The sequence below is a fragment of the Tasmannia lanceolata genome, unplaced genomic scaffold (genome assembly GCF_043159265.1).
Source record: "Tasmannia lanceolata isolate RefF3 unplaced genomic scaffold, GAP_Taslan_0.1 ptg000008l, whole genome shotgun sequence".
In the NCBI taxonomy this organism is placed as follows: Eukaryota; Viridiplantae; Streptophyta; class Magnoliopsida; order Canellales; family Winteraceae; genus Tasmannia; species Tasmannia lanceolata.
In genome coordinates, this window is record NW_027518685.1 from 363014 (window position 1) to 378921 (window position 15908).

General features: G+C 40.2%; 1 protein-coding gene across 1 annotated transcript; it reads right to left on the bottom strand.

The window, feature by feature from the left end:
• Positions 1–3371: 3371 nt before the first annotated feature.
• LOC143883821 (Peroxisomal membrane 22 kDa (Mpv17/PMP22) family protein) lies at positions 3372–14554 on the bottom strand. Its single transcript, XM_077387117.1, has 7 exons — positions 13998–14554; positions 5638–5778; positions 5418–5531; positions 5130–5303; positions 4451–4566; positions 3727–3799; positions 3372–3634 (listed from the first exon to the last, which is right to left on the bottom strand). The coding sequence occupies exons 1-7, from the start codon at positions 14460–14462 to the stop codon at positions 3629–3631; spliced, it is 1089 nt and encodes a 362-aa protein (XP_077243232.1). The 5' UTR covers positions 14463–14554; the 3' UTR covers positions 3372–3628.
• Between the last annotated feature and the right edge of the window lie 1354 nt (positions 14555–15908).

Here is a 15908-nt window from a genome sequence, read left to right on the forward strand (position 1 = left end):
ATTTATTAATACTGCCCTTAATTTGGACTTGTTTCTCCTCTTTTATTACTCAAATCTATGCCTATTATTTCTGTCGTTAATGTATCTACGTTTTAGATATGTGTGGTGTGTGTTGGCCATATTTGCCGCTTCCTCTAGCTCCTTTCTAAGTTGTAGTAACAATTCTCTCTTCATTTGTTATCACTTTGCTTTCAATCAATAAGAAAATGGTTTGCTAATGGCGTTGTCAGCAACTCCGACTTCTCTCTTCCACATCTTTTGCACGATCTCATTCTGCTTCTTATAACTGTGAACATCATTATTTATGGTGCATACACACCCTATATATACAGGGAGAGAGAGAGATGCAAATACCAACAATTCTTCTTTTTTGTTTTTTAAGTAAGCAGTACAGCACAAGTAATGGATTCTTCACTGTTCTTGACTAAGAACCACACGTGTCATAATTTCAGGATGGAAGTTGAAATACCTTGAATACCCCTATAAGCAAAATCGTTTTTAGAGGGGGGCATTTTCATCAAAATCAAAGTTGGGGTTTCTCAATTTAAAATATAAATACCGAACTTACGCCATTTTTTCTAGAAGAACCCTAAACCGAAGAGGAGGAAAGGAAGAGAGAGAGAGATAAAGCCAAGGAGGATCTTTGGGCATTGGAGATTGTCTCGAACACCCGAGAAATCAAGCAAGGTAAGAAACACAATTAGAAAATGATTTTTGATGTTAATCTCCTTGATTTACATAGAGATTATGGTTTACAAGGGAGGTTTCCCTTCGTTTTTACCGTCTAGTGAAGTTCTAGCAGTATCTCTGCGACTTCGTTGATCTATTTGGAACCCTTGCGTCATGAACTTTCCAGTGGAACCAACCTCACCCAATTCCGACGAAATATGAAGGAGTTATGGCCCCTCAGAGATGAAAAAAAATCGAAAAATCTCCTCAACTGGGAAAACACGGTCCGTACTGCTTAGTCCGAGCACAGTAACAGTCGACCGAGCAGATCTCCATCCACGCGGTTTGGTTTGAAACTTCGAAAATTCATAACTCACTCATTTCTTATCTAATTTCGGAGTACTAATGCATTCCGGAAAGCTTAAGACGTCTACTTTCCGTAGAAAACAGTTCCAAAAATATGCAAGGTACGCTACAAATTCACATGTCTCCCAGACGGTAAGACGGTCAGTATCCGAGTGCATTAGGGAAATCTCCAACTTATCCATATGCTCCTCTAACGGCACCAAATACATCAAATGATCTCGAAAATTGGGAGGCACTCCTCTCTTTAACCCTAGCATGCTCCACATAAACGACCTTAAGTTGCCTTTGTGCTTCCCTTGCTTATAGATGTAGCAGTCTATTCGTGACAGGCATAGCAAACCTTGATCTGATGTCAATTACCATGGGCCTACAAAATCATAGGCTCGCCCCAACATTAGCTTTGATTCAGTGCAGATCGTGCATGGGGCCAATTAATCGATGGATTAACGCCTCTCTAGAGAGTTTTGTCCTTTCTCTTCTCAATTTTGAATAGAAGTACAGTTTAGTTTTCTTCTTAGGGAGCCAATACCTCCAAGTTCGAAGATGCTAACAATTTGATAAAAGATAAAAATCGTTCCCATTATCTGCATCATTCCTAGTTTTTATACAAAAAAACTCAGAGCTGAAAGAAAAAACTAAAAACAAGTAAAAAGATAACACCAACTAATGTCCAGTGGGTAGAATTAGACTCCTAGATATTAGCTTACCGAATATCAGCTTACCAGCTTACCGAATGGTGAGGAAGGGTGGGAGAAGGAAAGATACGAGAGGACTGCATGAGGAGAGGGTAAGAAAAGCCCGGCTTGAGAAAATCCACCGGGTAAATCCAATCTGATCATGCACAAATAAATGGAAAAGTAGAAACAAACACAAGCCACAACATGAACACTGAGATTTTATGCCTACGTCCACGTGCGAGAATACGATCTTCTACTATATCAAGCACAAAATACAAGGATTACAATTGATTAACACAATACCCACAAACCCGCAACCCTTTCCGTTGCTTCTCAACCAAGACCGTACCCGAGAGAAAACCCCTTTCTCCTCTCTCCTCTCCATCCACTCTACATGGTTGTGCAAATAAGAGCTTTTTATACAATAGGTTTCCAGAACCTGAGGGGAGTTTCCTATTTAGGTTCCATCAAATCCCCCTAACATATGGGATGCAAGGCAACTCTCCCAACAGCCCGAAAAACAAGGAAACAAAAAACTACCCAGAGGCAAAATATGATATGACGTTTTTCTTGTTCTTTAAGCCACTTTTCACCTACTCATCGGTGCCCTCTCGAGTCTCACCTCCCACCTGCACTACACCTCTCTTACCACTTCGAGAAACTACGTGATCAAACCTCGGCCCAAGATAAGTAGGAAGCTTTAAGACCCACAAGAACGTACAGACTTGTACAACATTATAGAAAGCTTTATAAAACAAAATATTTAGAGGCTTAGAGCTTACAGAGGTTTAAAAGTGATTTGCACAAGGGACGCCTAACCTAGAATCTCAATATATCTAATAGCGACTCCACTATTTAAAACATTCTATCTAGTAGTCTTGGGCATCCTCGTGACCCAACTTGTGACCCAATCAAACCTTGCAAGTGTCATTGGAAAGGTTGTCTGGTAGGACGATTGATTCTTCATCCACATGACCCAAATATGCAAATGTTGCAGTGTCAATAGGGAGAGATATGGCAAACAGTGGACAGTTCTAAACATAAAAACGCACAGTTAGGCAGCTTTATGTATGCATTGACTTATAATCTAGCATGGAATTGGTAATGAGAGTGAGACAAGCCATCCATCATCACGTGGATCTACAATATAGACAAGGATAAAAAGTACATCCAACAGATGAGAGTACATGAGCAGTGAAAGGACGTTATATGAGATAACGGGAGGAGGTTGGTAGTAGAGAAGTATAAATTAGAAGCATAGGGCGTTAAATTATAACACTTGAGGATATATTTGGGAATCATGGAAAAAAACGTTCATGAAATATTGATTTACCCAGTGTAAGAGAAGGGCAAAGAGGCATGAGAGAGAGAGAGAGAGAGAGAGAGAGAGAGATTTGAATAAGAGAGAATTGAAGGGGTGGTGAGTGAGGAGAGCATGAGATGGGCTGGAAAACAGGGGGAAAATAACTATTCTAAACAAGGATTTTTTTCCTCTAATCTTTAGCACCATCTCATAATCTTCTCACTCATCCCACGCTCAAATCGCTCTCTCTTACCAGCCCGCTATACCCCATTCTCACACTGATTAAACAAATATTCCATGGAATTTTTTTCGTGGTTGCCAAACATGCCCCAAGTGTTTGTATATGACAATTGATGTCTAAAATCACAACAGAAATATTATTATTATTATTATTATTATTATTATACTTACAGATAATACAAAAGAAATGAAAAAAAAAAAAGCAGGGAGAAGTGATACGTTTACAGATAACATGCAGATGTCAATGAAAGAACAATCGGTGAAGCTGCAATTCGGTCCAGTAAGATGCTTTTATCCGTCGCAGAGATATGTTGTTCACGTACAGCACTCGGTAACAAGCTATTCCCTTTTGAACCAGATGTTACTACTTCATTCATTCCTGATAAACATCCCAGGCAAAGGTGCGTTAACATTCTATAATGCATGTAGACTGGCATTTTCCTGAGAGAAGCCAAGTTTTAGTTTCCATACCGTGGGTGAAGATTTGACATTCGTATCCGATGAGGGATCTGAACTCCTTGCTTCTGATTTCTCGTTTGAATAGCTAGCCATGAGAAGAACATTATTGTAGATGATTAGTTACTAGCTATTTAATCTTGACAAGGTCATGTATCGTCCTAGACATGAATATGAGGTTTGTCAGATAAACCAACCTAAATAAACCTGATACACAGACGAATCCATAAAATTGAAAATAAAAATTAAATGATATATAATTATGGCAGCTCATATTCACAGCCCTGTGTATCTTATACTTCTCTTATATGCCTTTACAATTCAATGCAAGCTACTAAGTACTAACAGCCAAATAAGAGAAGTATTAAACAACAGGAAAGCGGATATCAAAACAAGGGTGTCCAAAGTCCAATCATTGTTTTCCAATTATTATATGAGTACTTAGGAATGTGAAACATAAGAAAATACATAAATCAGGTTTTGTCCCGATGGCTAAGTTCAGCAAGGTTTAAAATCTCAATGCTCGAGACAAGTGTGTTTTTGAGTTTAGTAAAATACGCAAGGTCTTAATGCCGATATTCACATGAGCTAGATAGGCTTTTTTTTTTGGTAGAGCTAGACTTGGTTTTTGGGCACAAAATTTTAAAGAAAACAGAGTGCCATTTTTAAATGGTTAATAGGTACTCGGATGCTGACAGTGGCAACTTGGAGTAGAAAGAGAGTCATGTTAGATCCTTACGTTGAGAGTATGGTCACCCAGACAAGCTCCACTGTGTCCACCCAGAGAAGCCTTTGTTCAACAGGTACTACGCCATATGTGATGAGGTGAGCAAAAGGCCAAAGTTTCCACCCTGCCTGTCAAGCAAATGAAACTTGAAATGTCTGTTAACCATAAGAGGGAAGCCTATAAATTGACAAGGTTTCATGCTCGAACCCCTGGTGGAGCCACAAAATAAGTAATACAGATGGATAACAAAGTTCAATCTTTGAAAAATTCACAAACTTGTGCATTACAAAAAACTTGATACTTGGGCTGGACTCCAAGAATCAAGTACAAGCTTGTATATCAGAAAAAAACAAAATGGAAGTCCTGATAGACTTAGTTTGTTCTTTATAAAATTGGCAAGTGTTTCATTGATAAGGCCAAACTGAACTCGATAATCAAAAGACCAATATCAAGAGTGGAGTCCAAAGTATTTAATCCTTAATTCAAGAAACCAGGTTCCAATCCCTTAGATCATAGATGCAAAATGCGCAGGAATTCAACTTTCAAAGATTGAGGTTTCTAGGATAAATTGACTTGGTTGCATTTAGTGGCATCATGTGCTCCGATGCAAAGAAGCCCAACTAACTAGAGAGCTTATAACAAGTAACAAGCACAAGAAAAAAGAATATAAAGGGAACGAGCAGTTTCTTACAGTTAGCAGGGGCCAAAATGTCGCCTTCAGTTCACTATAAATATTGATCGGCGATTCAAAGCGCAAAAGTCCCAACATAACATAGTAGATGCTGTTCCAAACTGCTGACCATGCAGTTTGGTCAAACAAAACTTTAGCAGGAACTACCCACCAATCCTGAAAAGGAAAAAGAGCCTGACAAAAAAAAGGTGACATTTCAGCCTTCAAAAGGAAAAATGGATAATAAGTTGCAATAGGTAGTAACATAGTCTAAATAAAATATATCGAAAAAAATTCAATTGAAGTCACCTCACAGAAGTGGTAATAATAATGAGACAGGGAGCCATGAAGAGTAAACCCAACAAAACCAGATCTGAACATCCGAGCACGGTCAAATTCGAAAAGTGGTTTTCCTTCATAGCACTGCAAACAGTACAACAAGTATGGTCATATCCAAGAAAATAAAATGAACTATATTAAGCATGATAGCAAATAATTGCACCCTATGATGTTTAGTTTACGGTCTTACCTGTGCAATCCAATCCCCCACAGAGTAGACCACCCCACTTATCATCATCTTGGCAAGAACAGGGTTTGTTTTAAGAGCCTCCTCATACGCAGTCCAGTTATGTAGGGGCGCATATCTTAGTATCTCGTAAATGGTCCAGCCCTGGGATAGATGAAAGGTAAATGAATTTTAACAACCAAAAGCTGTAATAAGAATGATTTTCTTAAACATAAAGAAACAAGGAACACAAACTCAGTTTCTAAACCTGTACATCAAACTTAAGGTGGTCATTGGTAGGATAACTGTCACCTAAATCAGAATCACTCATGTATGCCCTTCCAAGTTTCTAATATGGGGAAACAACACTTATAAGCCATATCTGAATTGCCAGAACTATAAATCACATTTTACAAAAGGGAAATTAATATCAAAGAATGAAAAGGGCTGATAAAGAATCATCAGGAACCTATGTTGCATGGATTTGAATCCGCGTGTCGGGATCAGACACAGATTCGAGGTCTTGCATTCGGCAAGGCCCCAAAAGTAGGATTCGGATTCGGTAATTTCTAAATAAAATAAAATTTTCAAAATTAAAAATTTATATATATATATATATATATATATGTATTTGCATGTATATATATATTCATGAAAAAATCGAGGGTAGAGGGTTGTTGCAGGTTTTGTATTAAGAGAGTCGAAGGAGGAAAGAGGTCGATGTTCAAGGGTTGAGGCACTAGGGTTTTTATTAAAAGAGTACGGGTTGTGCTTTCATATAAAAAAAAGTTAAGAAAAGACATTTGAAGTGAAAATATACAGGATTCGCATTTTAAGAGAGACAACGATGAATCGGATTCGCCTGAAAAAAAAAAAAAAAAAAAACAGGATTCGTGCGGAAAAGAGACAACGATGAATCGGATTCATGCGGAAAAGAGACAACGATGAATCGGATTCGCCCGAAAAAAATAGGATTCGTACGAGACACCTGCTAGGACAAGAATCCGGGCATGTCCCATGTGAATCCATAGCCTGATTCGCATGTGGAGACGTGTCGACACAGATTCGGCATAGGGGAGCAAAGAATCCATGCAACATAGTCAGGAACAGACAGAAAATTGATCATTACACATCACAAGTTGAAGTAAAAAGACTAGTTTAGTCAAAAAATTTGTTTTAAATTCAAACCCTTATATTGCATGAAAAATTGAACAGACAGTAACAATTGGCTGCTCCTGCTGCAAACATGACATTTGATATCAGCAAAGGGATAAATAAGGACATTTAGTTACAATAAAAAAGAATCATATCCTATGGCATGATTTATTCTAAAATAATTTATTACAAAAAACTAATGAAGTAAAATTTGGCCAACAACCCTAAAAAGGACTTTCAGTTTCCACTGAATAGTTGAGTCATGACATAGATTGATATTTTATGTTCTATCTTTATAAAGAACTAGAGTCTTGACTAGATCTAATCCACTCACCATTTCCTTACAAAGGTCGAACATTAAAAAGTCAATCTATGTCATGACTCAAATATTCAGCAGAAGCAGACCTTTTTCCAAAATTTAAGGAAGATTTTAGTCTTCCTGATGAAGTCAGTAATTTTAGTTTTCATTTTTTTTTTGAAAGGTAATCAGAGCAAATATATTAAGACGGGAAGACCAAGGAGGTCACCCTAGGAAAAACATGAGAAAGAGAAAGAAAAAGAAAAAGAGAAAATACAAGGGCCTCAAGGAGGGAAGAACTCAAAAAACTCCAATACATCCTTATTAACACCTTCCCGAGCAAAAGCATCTGCGTCGCCATTCACAGATCTTCGCACATGATTGAAAGCTATGGAAGAGCCACGAACGATATCATGAATCTCATCGAGGATTGACCAAAATCTCCATGGAGGCGACGCAGATCCCTGAAGCCATCTGATGACATTGAGAGAGTCTCCTTCCACAATAAACGAGTTCAAAGAACCCCTATCGATGTGTTTGAACCCTTCAAACGCCGCAAGAACCTCAGCTTCACTAGAATCACAGACCCTCAGGAGACCAGAATAAGACCAAATGGGCTCACCAGTAGAAGAACAGCATAAACCCCCCACCCCAGCAGGCCCCGGATTACCAATGTTAGAACCATCAAAATTAATTTTTAGATAGCCAGGAGGGGGTGGACTCCACTTTTGAATCACCTTGGGGCAATGGGACCCTGCCATACAAATCACGCTCCACCCTTCCCATAAATCAAATGCAGAGACGAAACGGAAAGAGGGAAGACATCGAGCCCTTTCTATCATAGAAGCAATGATATTGATGAAAACCTCTGAGCAGATTTATGCACACCCTCAAAAATTCTCGCATTCCTCTCCTTCCAGATTTGCCAAAATGTATAAAATAAGCACATCTTCCAAAGCATTCTCCCTTTTTTCTTCCAAGGCACTCCCTCCCAGCACTTCAACGAATTCAAAATAGAACTAGGGACCACCCAGCAAAGACCAAATCTCGACAAGATTAAACCCCAAACAACTAACGCAAAGCTGCAATGGATAAAGAGGTGATTGGCCGACTCACGGGCCTTAAAGCAGAGAGGGCAATAATCAACTAGAATCATTCCCCTCTTCCTGACAAAATTAATGGTCTGAATCCTATCTCTGCAAACTGCCCACCCGAAAAAACACACCCGAGGAGAGCATGAAGAATTCCACACCTTAGCCAAAATAGGATGAGGCAAGCCAGGGATAAGATGAGAATAGAAAGACCTAACAGAGAAGAATCCAGATTTATCCCAAATCCATACTCTTATCAGCCCCGGACATCTTAATATAGCAAGATTCTAACAACTGAAAAAGACTCGCCAAAACATCCAACTCTCTCTCAAAGAAAGTCCTGCGAAAAGCTGGCATCCACAACACTCCCACTTTCCCGAACGAAGCAATATTTAACCAACACTGCCTTATCAGGAGCAATTTGAAATAACGCAGGGAAAAAAACACTCAAAGGCTCAGAAGCACACCAGGCATCCAACCAGAATCTGATACGATCACCTGAATAGACTTTAAACCTGGATCCCAAAGCAAATTTTGATCTGACTTTCAAAATATCTCTCCAAACAGTAATCCCTTTAGGCGAGAATAAGTCGTCTGACTCCCACTTTCCTAATTTAGACCCATATTTACTAACCACCCTTTCGCCCACATCTGGTCTTGCTCACTACCAAACCTCCACAACCATTTCCATAACAACGCAATATTAAATTCCCTAATTCTCCTAATCCCCAAACCCCCAGAATTAAACGGAGTACAAACCTCCTTCCATTTCACCAAAGGACCCCCAGAAGAATCTCCGAAACCTCCCCATAAAAATCTCCATTGAATTTGTTTGATCCTCAGCAAAACACTAACCGGGCATTTAAAAAGAGAGAGGAAATATGTAGGGATGCTGGCTAGGACCGCCTTTACCAACACCAATATGCCACCTTTGGATATGAGATTTCGTTTCCACATGTCAAGCGTCCTATCAATTCTCTCAACCACCGGGTCCCAGAGATGTTTCTTTGGTCTACCCACCCCAAGAGGTAGCCCCAAGTAGCTCGAAGGGAGAAAGTCCAGTTTGCAACCCAACTTCGAAGCAAGGTCAGAAGCTAATTCCGAAGGCAGATTAACAGCAAACATACAGGATTTGTGGAAGTTTACTTTCTGTCCAAAAAACAGCTCATAACATCTGATAGTCCCCTTAAGATTTGCAATAGAAGGCCCATCAGAACAGCAAAAAGCAGCGTATCATCAGCAAACTGTAAATGCGACAACTCCACCTTATCTCTCCCCACTTCAAAACCTCGGAACAAACCAAGGCCGCACCCAAAAACAATGAGCCTACTCAACGTCGCAGCCACAATCACAAAAAGGAAAGGGGAAAGCGGATCCCCTTGTCTCAACCCCCTAGAGGACTTAAAAAAGCCTTTCGGATATCCATTAATAAGAACCGAAAAGTAAGCAGACTCCACACATCTTCGCATCCACCCCCTCCACCTTTCCCCGAACCCCATACGACCCATAACATAATCCAGACCCCCCCAATCCACCCTATCATATGTTTTCTCCATATACAGCTTACAGATGATCCCTCCAGAACACGACCTTAACTGCGAATCGATAGCTTCATTAGCGATAAGGGCGCAATCCAATATCTGTCTATTGGACACAAAGGCACTCTGAGAACCGGAAATAACGGAAGGCATCACCACCTTAATTCAAAACCCACTCATTTGTGAACTTAAAGAAAGAAAATATCCAAAGCCCACTCATTTTAAACAATTCAATCCAGATGCAATTACAAAACTACAAATTAACCAAATGATTCACATGCAAGTAATCATCAATATCACAAATACTCATCTGAGAATTCCAAGGAGAAAATAAGTAACCATAGAGGCAATACCATTTGTTGAGAAAATCTGCCAGGCAAATACGATCTGATCCGATCGTGCACAAATTAACGGGAAAGTAAAAGTAAACACCAACCACAAGATGAACACCGAGATTTTACGTGGTTCGGCACAAAGACCTACATCCGCGAGTGAGGACATAATCCTCCACTATGAGAAAAACAATATTCAAGGATTACAATGGATTAACCCAAAACCCACAAACCCACAGCCCTTTCCTTGCTTCTCAACCAAGATCGAACACAAGAGACACCCGAGAAAACCCCACGAGAGAATGCCCAAGATAAACACCGAGAGAGAACCCAAGAAGCCCTCCTCTTCTTTCTCCTCTCTTTCCCTCTCCTCTTTCTTTTTCTCCCTCTTTCTCTCACCTCCAAGCCCTCTTGCCGCAACTCTTCAATAGACAAAATGTTCTCTTCATACTTAGGTTTTCCTAAAAACGAAAAAAACAAAGAAAAAAACAAAAGGCTTCTTGCCTATTTTGGTTTCCACCGAATAGGAAACAAGTTTCTTGGGAAACAAGGAACTTTCCCAGCAATCTCCTCCTTCGTTTGTTTCCCAACCACCTGAAGATTTTCCGTTGAAGTCTCTACAGGTCCACTGTCCTCGGAAACCACCATTGGCCTTCTAAAGTACCCAGCTACACACAATTTAATCATCTTGTTTTTAACTCCTCCTGATTCGATCAAGACGGCCAATGCGTTGTCAACCCGTGACTCGACTCGTGACTCAATTTCTTAATTTTATGACTCGTCACTCGTAAAGTTTTTGACAATAATAGAAATTTAGTTGAAAAAAATTTAATTATATATCAAAAGATGAAGGATGTAAAAGATATAACCCGATAGGAGATAGATCAAGAACTTGCATGCACAAAAATAATTAAGTTCTGGTTGAAACATAATCATAGGTGAAAACCCTTTCTTCCCTTGAGGATTTGTCTCTTTCTTCCATCATGTTAGGCAGTCAGCTAATGGTGTGGGGGACAATTTAGCTAGAGATAGAGTCTCTAGGGAGAGAGTTGAGCTAGTTGAGGCTTGTTCTTGTCTTTCTTTTTGTCTCTTTATCTGTATATACCTCCTCGGTCTTTTTTTTGCATTTAATGCAATTGCCAACCATTTAAAAAAATAATAATTAAGTTCTGAGTTCCAGCTTCCAAGTTTTCAACAATCAAAATAAGAAAGCCCATGCTCAGTGACTCGACTTGACTCGTAGGAGTCTTAGTTTTTCGACTTGACTCACAACGACTCGTAAGAGTCTTCAACAAAGGCGAGTCCCCCATGCGACTCAACTCGAAAGCCCGGAGACTTGACTCAACTCGAGAGTTGACTGGTACGACTCGTAAGAGTTAGACAACACTAGCTGTCAACCCATTGACTCACCTAGTCAACCATGGAGAGGGATCTCGATCCATCCTCCCCAACGCAAGTACCATCAACTCCTCACCATCGTTTGCACCTTTTTTTTCAAATGGCAAGATGATTTCATTAAAGAAGAAAGCGGACCGAGATGGACCACCCCCAAATTACAGAGGACAAAAAATAAAACAAAACCAAGAAAACACTCAAGGAGGAAGGAAATCGAACCACTCCAACTCCACCCGACTAACCCCACCCCTAGCCAAAGAATCTGCCTCCCTATTTGCCGATCTCCGCACATGGTTAAAGACAATAGAAGACCCCGCAATGAAGTCATCTATTTCATCAAAAAATGAGAAAATCTCCAAGGAGGCTCTCCCAAACCTTTCAACTACTGAATCACGTTTAGAGAATTACCCTCCACAATACTACGATCCATTTTTTCTCTATCAATCCCTTTTATGCCTTGATATGCCGCCTTCACTTCGGCCTCAGAGGCATCACATACTCCAAGGAGCCGAAATAAGCCCATACTCCAAAGAGGCATCATCATCGTTTGCACCATGGAAACTCGTATCTACACCAACTACGAAAGACACCGTACGCATGCACACACCATTACCATGTGTCCAACTAGCCATCGCGATCTTAGGAACACGGGTCACCGTGTTCTCGCTCAGACGATATAATTCGCCACACCTCTCCCCTTTGATCAGAACCATACAACCGTGTGTGATTTTTGTGGCTCCACCTGTAGCTGAATGCCTGCAACCCCTGGAGTCCAACCGGACAAGCGACACTAGATATTTTCATATCTTTGGAACATCGTCACACCACCCAAAGTACGAACCACTTGATCGAACATCTTAATCTTCATTGTTCCAACTCCCATGACGTCAAAAGTAGAACCGTCACCCAAGGACACAACACCTGCTCTTAGTCTCTTGGAACGTATCAAAATATTCTCTCATAGAGCATACATGAAAATAGCATCCTAATTCTAGATTCTACTCATCATGAGGAGAATTGTGATTACCTTTGGAGACTGCAAGAATATCTCTAACTGTTTCGCTCTAATCATCCGTTATGGTCACCATCGTATTCGTAGCACCATTGTCCACCTGGTCAGCTCGTTTCTGACAGTCCGGCTTGATATGGCCATATTCCTTGTAATGGTAACACGTCATTTCCGCTGACCCTGGATCTTAACCTGCCTTTTTTAAATTCATGACCTTCCTCTTTGATTCCCATCATGAACAACTAACGCATGCACTTGCTTCCCATCAAGAACATGTTTCTTCCGTGTCTCATTCGATAAGAGTGACACCTTGCCTTCCTCTAATTTCACCGCATCCTTACCATACAATAAAGTTGTCATCAGGCCATCATATGAATCAAGAGCAAAGTAAGAAGCAAAAGGGCCTTGTCTTCTTCCTTCAACTTTTCTTCAACCTTGTTGAGCTGATCGACAAGCCCATTAAACACAGTCATGTGTTCCAAAAGATTCCTGCCTTCCTGCATTGTCAGCTCGTACAACTGCCACTTCATATACAATCGGTTGGCTAAGCTTTTTGAGATATAAATCTTTTCCAACTTCTCCCGTAACTTAGGCGTCTCTTCTTCTTCCATAACGTTATCTGCCAAATATAGCTGAGTCGTACTTACTGCCTTCAACTCAATGTCTTCCCTCTCAACTTCCGTCATCTTATCCAACTTCACATCCTTTCCCTTCAACGCCTTAGACATGCCTTTTTGAACTAAGGTGTCCTCCAACCCTTGGTGAAATTGTCATTTCCATCAAATTTGTCAATGTTGAACTGGGTAGAACTCGATTTTACTGCCATCTAAGATTACACCGCACTTCTTGGTAGTGTTCTACCTCGAGCAAGAATCTTCTTGGACAATCTTTCTACCCTCAAAGATTGCTCTAGCCACGATCTAACCACAACACCAACGATCACTCCACCCAGCCTCAACGATCGCTCCAACCTCAACGCTGATACCACTTGTTGAGAAAATCCCCTGGGCAAACCTGATCCGATCGTACACAAAGACCCAAAGACCTACATCCACAAGTGAGAACACGATATTCCACTATGAGAAAAACAATGTACAAGGATTACAATGGATTAACCAAAAACCCACAAACCCGCAACCCTTTCCTTGCTTCAAGAGGAAACCCAAAAGAAATGCTATTCTTCTTTCTTCTCTTTCTCTCCCCTCTTTCTTTTTCTCCCTCTTTTTCTCACCTCCAAGCCCTCTTACCACAACTCTTCGAGAGACAAAACGTTCTTTTTATACTTAGGTTTTCCAAAAAAAAAAAAAAGAAGAAGAAGAAGAAAAGAAAATTTTCCCAACACCATTCATTCCAAAGATAATCGAGAACCAAAATTCGATGTCGATTTACGGATGGGATAGTAACAATAAAAATTAATTATTCTAAAGCAAATCATAAAATTAAATGGCATATAAGAAGTCCATAAAGAAAGAAAAAATCCCCAAGACTACTATAGAAAGCAGAAACGCATCCATATATAGCCCATCTAAGAAGTTAACCGAAATCTAGAGGGATGGAATGACTCACGTGCCAATAATCCCGGTCAATGGTGAGCAATTTGGTGATGGCAAAAGTACCGGCAGCGAGAACGATGGTGGCGTTAATAGCCCGATCGATGAATAGGTTGAAATCCTCTTCTTCATCCTTGGCCTCCTCGAGATGGAGCGAAGAAGAAGCAGAAGAGATTCCCCCCTCGAAGGAAAACCTACCTTGGTTACTACTGAACCCACCCACCTTATTCGCGCTCTCTGCTTCCTCCTCTCGCTCGATGCAACTGATGCCTCCGTCTTGCTGGTCCGTTGTGTCGCTGCTCCGCACCGGAATCACTTCCACTTCCTCCCCCACCGATCTAACCATCCAATTTCTCCGATTTTTTGAAGCTTTTTGGGAGGCACACTTTACGGAAAATCCCAAACTGAGGGGTTTTGTTTCTCTGATAGGTTTGGCGATGGGGAGGAATCCTTGGGCTGTGATGCTGTTTACTGACGCCATTAATTGCTTGCTGAGAAATCGATGCGAAGAAGGTGACTGAAGAAAGAAGAATAAAGCCCAAAAACGGGGCCTTATATATCCATTTGACTAATTAATAATTTCCGGAGGGATGATGGATGAATGCAGTCCACAAATGAAATGATGCGTTTCTTTTCATCATCTAGACTTTGAATTCTCTTCCTATTCGAATGATCACCGTTCGTTTCCCTTCTATTGGCATGGGCCCACAACTTGTGGATGACATACATACAAATACAAAGAGTTTTCAAAGGTAAAACCCTAATCCTTCAAGTCGCACAAACAACACCTCACCCATCATCGCATAATAAGCTTTCAACGTCATTCGTAACGCAGTGTACATCCACACGAATCACGGGCCCACAGACCCCTCTAGATTCCTCACAACTAAGGTCATGCCAAGCGCCCCATTGGATTTGTGTTGAACCAAACAATTCCATGGAAACTGCTTTCCTTTCTCAACATCTTGGATAATGGTGGGTCGGAAATCGGAATAGAGTCAGCTGATGTATATGAGCCATTCACATTTTACGGTCTTGCTTAGCCCACATTTTTGGCCTCGTACCATAAGTTCTCATCAGCGGAGGCTGAAAAACTATCATTCAAATAAATAAATAAAAACAGAGCAATCGGATGTAGACACTCATTCGCGTACTATTTAAAACCCCGATCAGTATCTAAAACAACTTCCCTTTAAAAATAACACTCCTATCCCAATTTACCTACATCAAGTACAAGTTTTCTAATGTGGATGACTCTTTAAAAGGGTCAGCTATCATGTGGGACCCACATGCATGGTTGTGGGTCTGTCCCCCTCAAGCCGATGCGCAAGAGTCGTTGATGACCGACATATACAATCCAGATTCCTTAAGGGCCCGTTTGGATACCCCTTGGATTTGGAGGTGAATTTGGATTTTTAAATCCAAATTCACCGTTTGGCAAGCCTTTATGACATTTGGATTTGGAATTGAGTGAAATCCACAACATTTACAAATTCATCGTGTTAGTGTAGTTTTTTGGATGCAAGAGGTTATTTATAAAACTAAATCTGACCCGGAAGGGGTTAAAATGACCAAAATATACTAAAAAAGTGTTAAATGACTTAAGTACCCACATGATATTAAAAACTGATCAAAATACATCGTATTAGGTAAAATGACTAGAAAACCCCGATTCAGGCAAAATGACCAAAATACCCCTATAGCACGTAAAAATGACAAAATACCCTCGAGTCGTGCAAAATGACTAAAATACCCTTATGACATAAAAATGATCAAAATAACCTCGTACCGGGTAAAATGACTAATAATACCCCAATATCATGGAAAATTATTAAAATACCCTTAGATCAAGTAAATATGACCCATGGCTCATAAAAAATTGACTAAAATGACTAAAAATATCATCATGAGATAAAAATGATAAAAA

Excerpts from the sequence above, each read along its gene's own strand:
- LOC143883821 (XM_077387117.1), bottom strand. The coding sequence starts at position 14,462 with ATGGCGTCAGTAAACAGCATCACAGCCCAAGGATTCCTCCCCATCGCC. Across the intron at positions 5,304-5,417 it reads ATTATTACCACTTCTGTGAG|GCTCTTTTTCCTTTTCAGGA; the intron begins GTGACTTCAATT and ends TTTTTTTGTCAG. Across the intron at positions 3,800-4,450 it reads TGGGTGACCATACTCTCAAC|CTATTCAAACGAGAAATCAG; the intron begins GTAAGGATCTAA and ends TCTCATGGCTAG.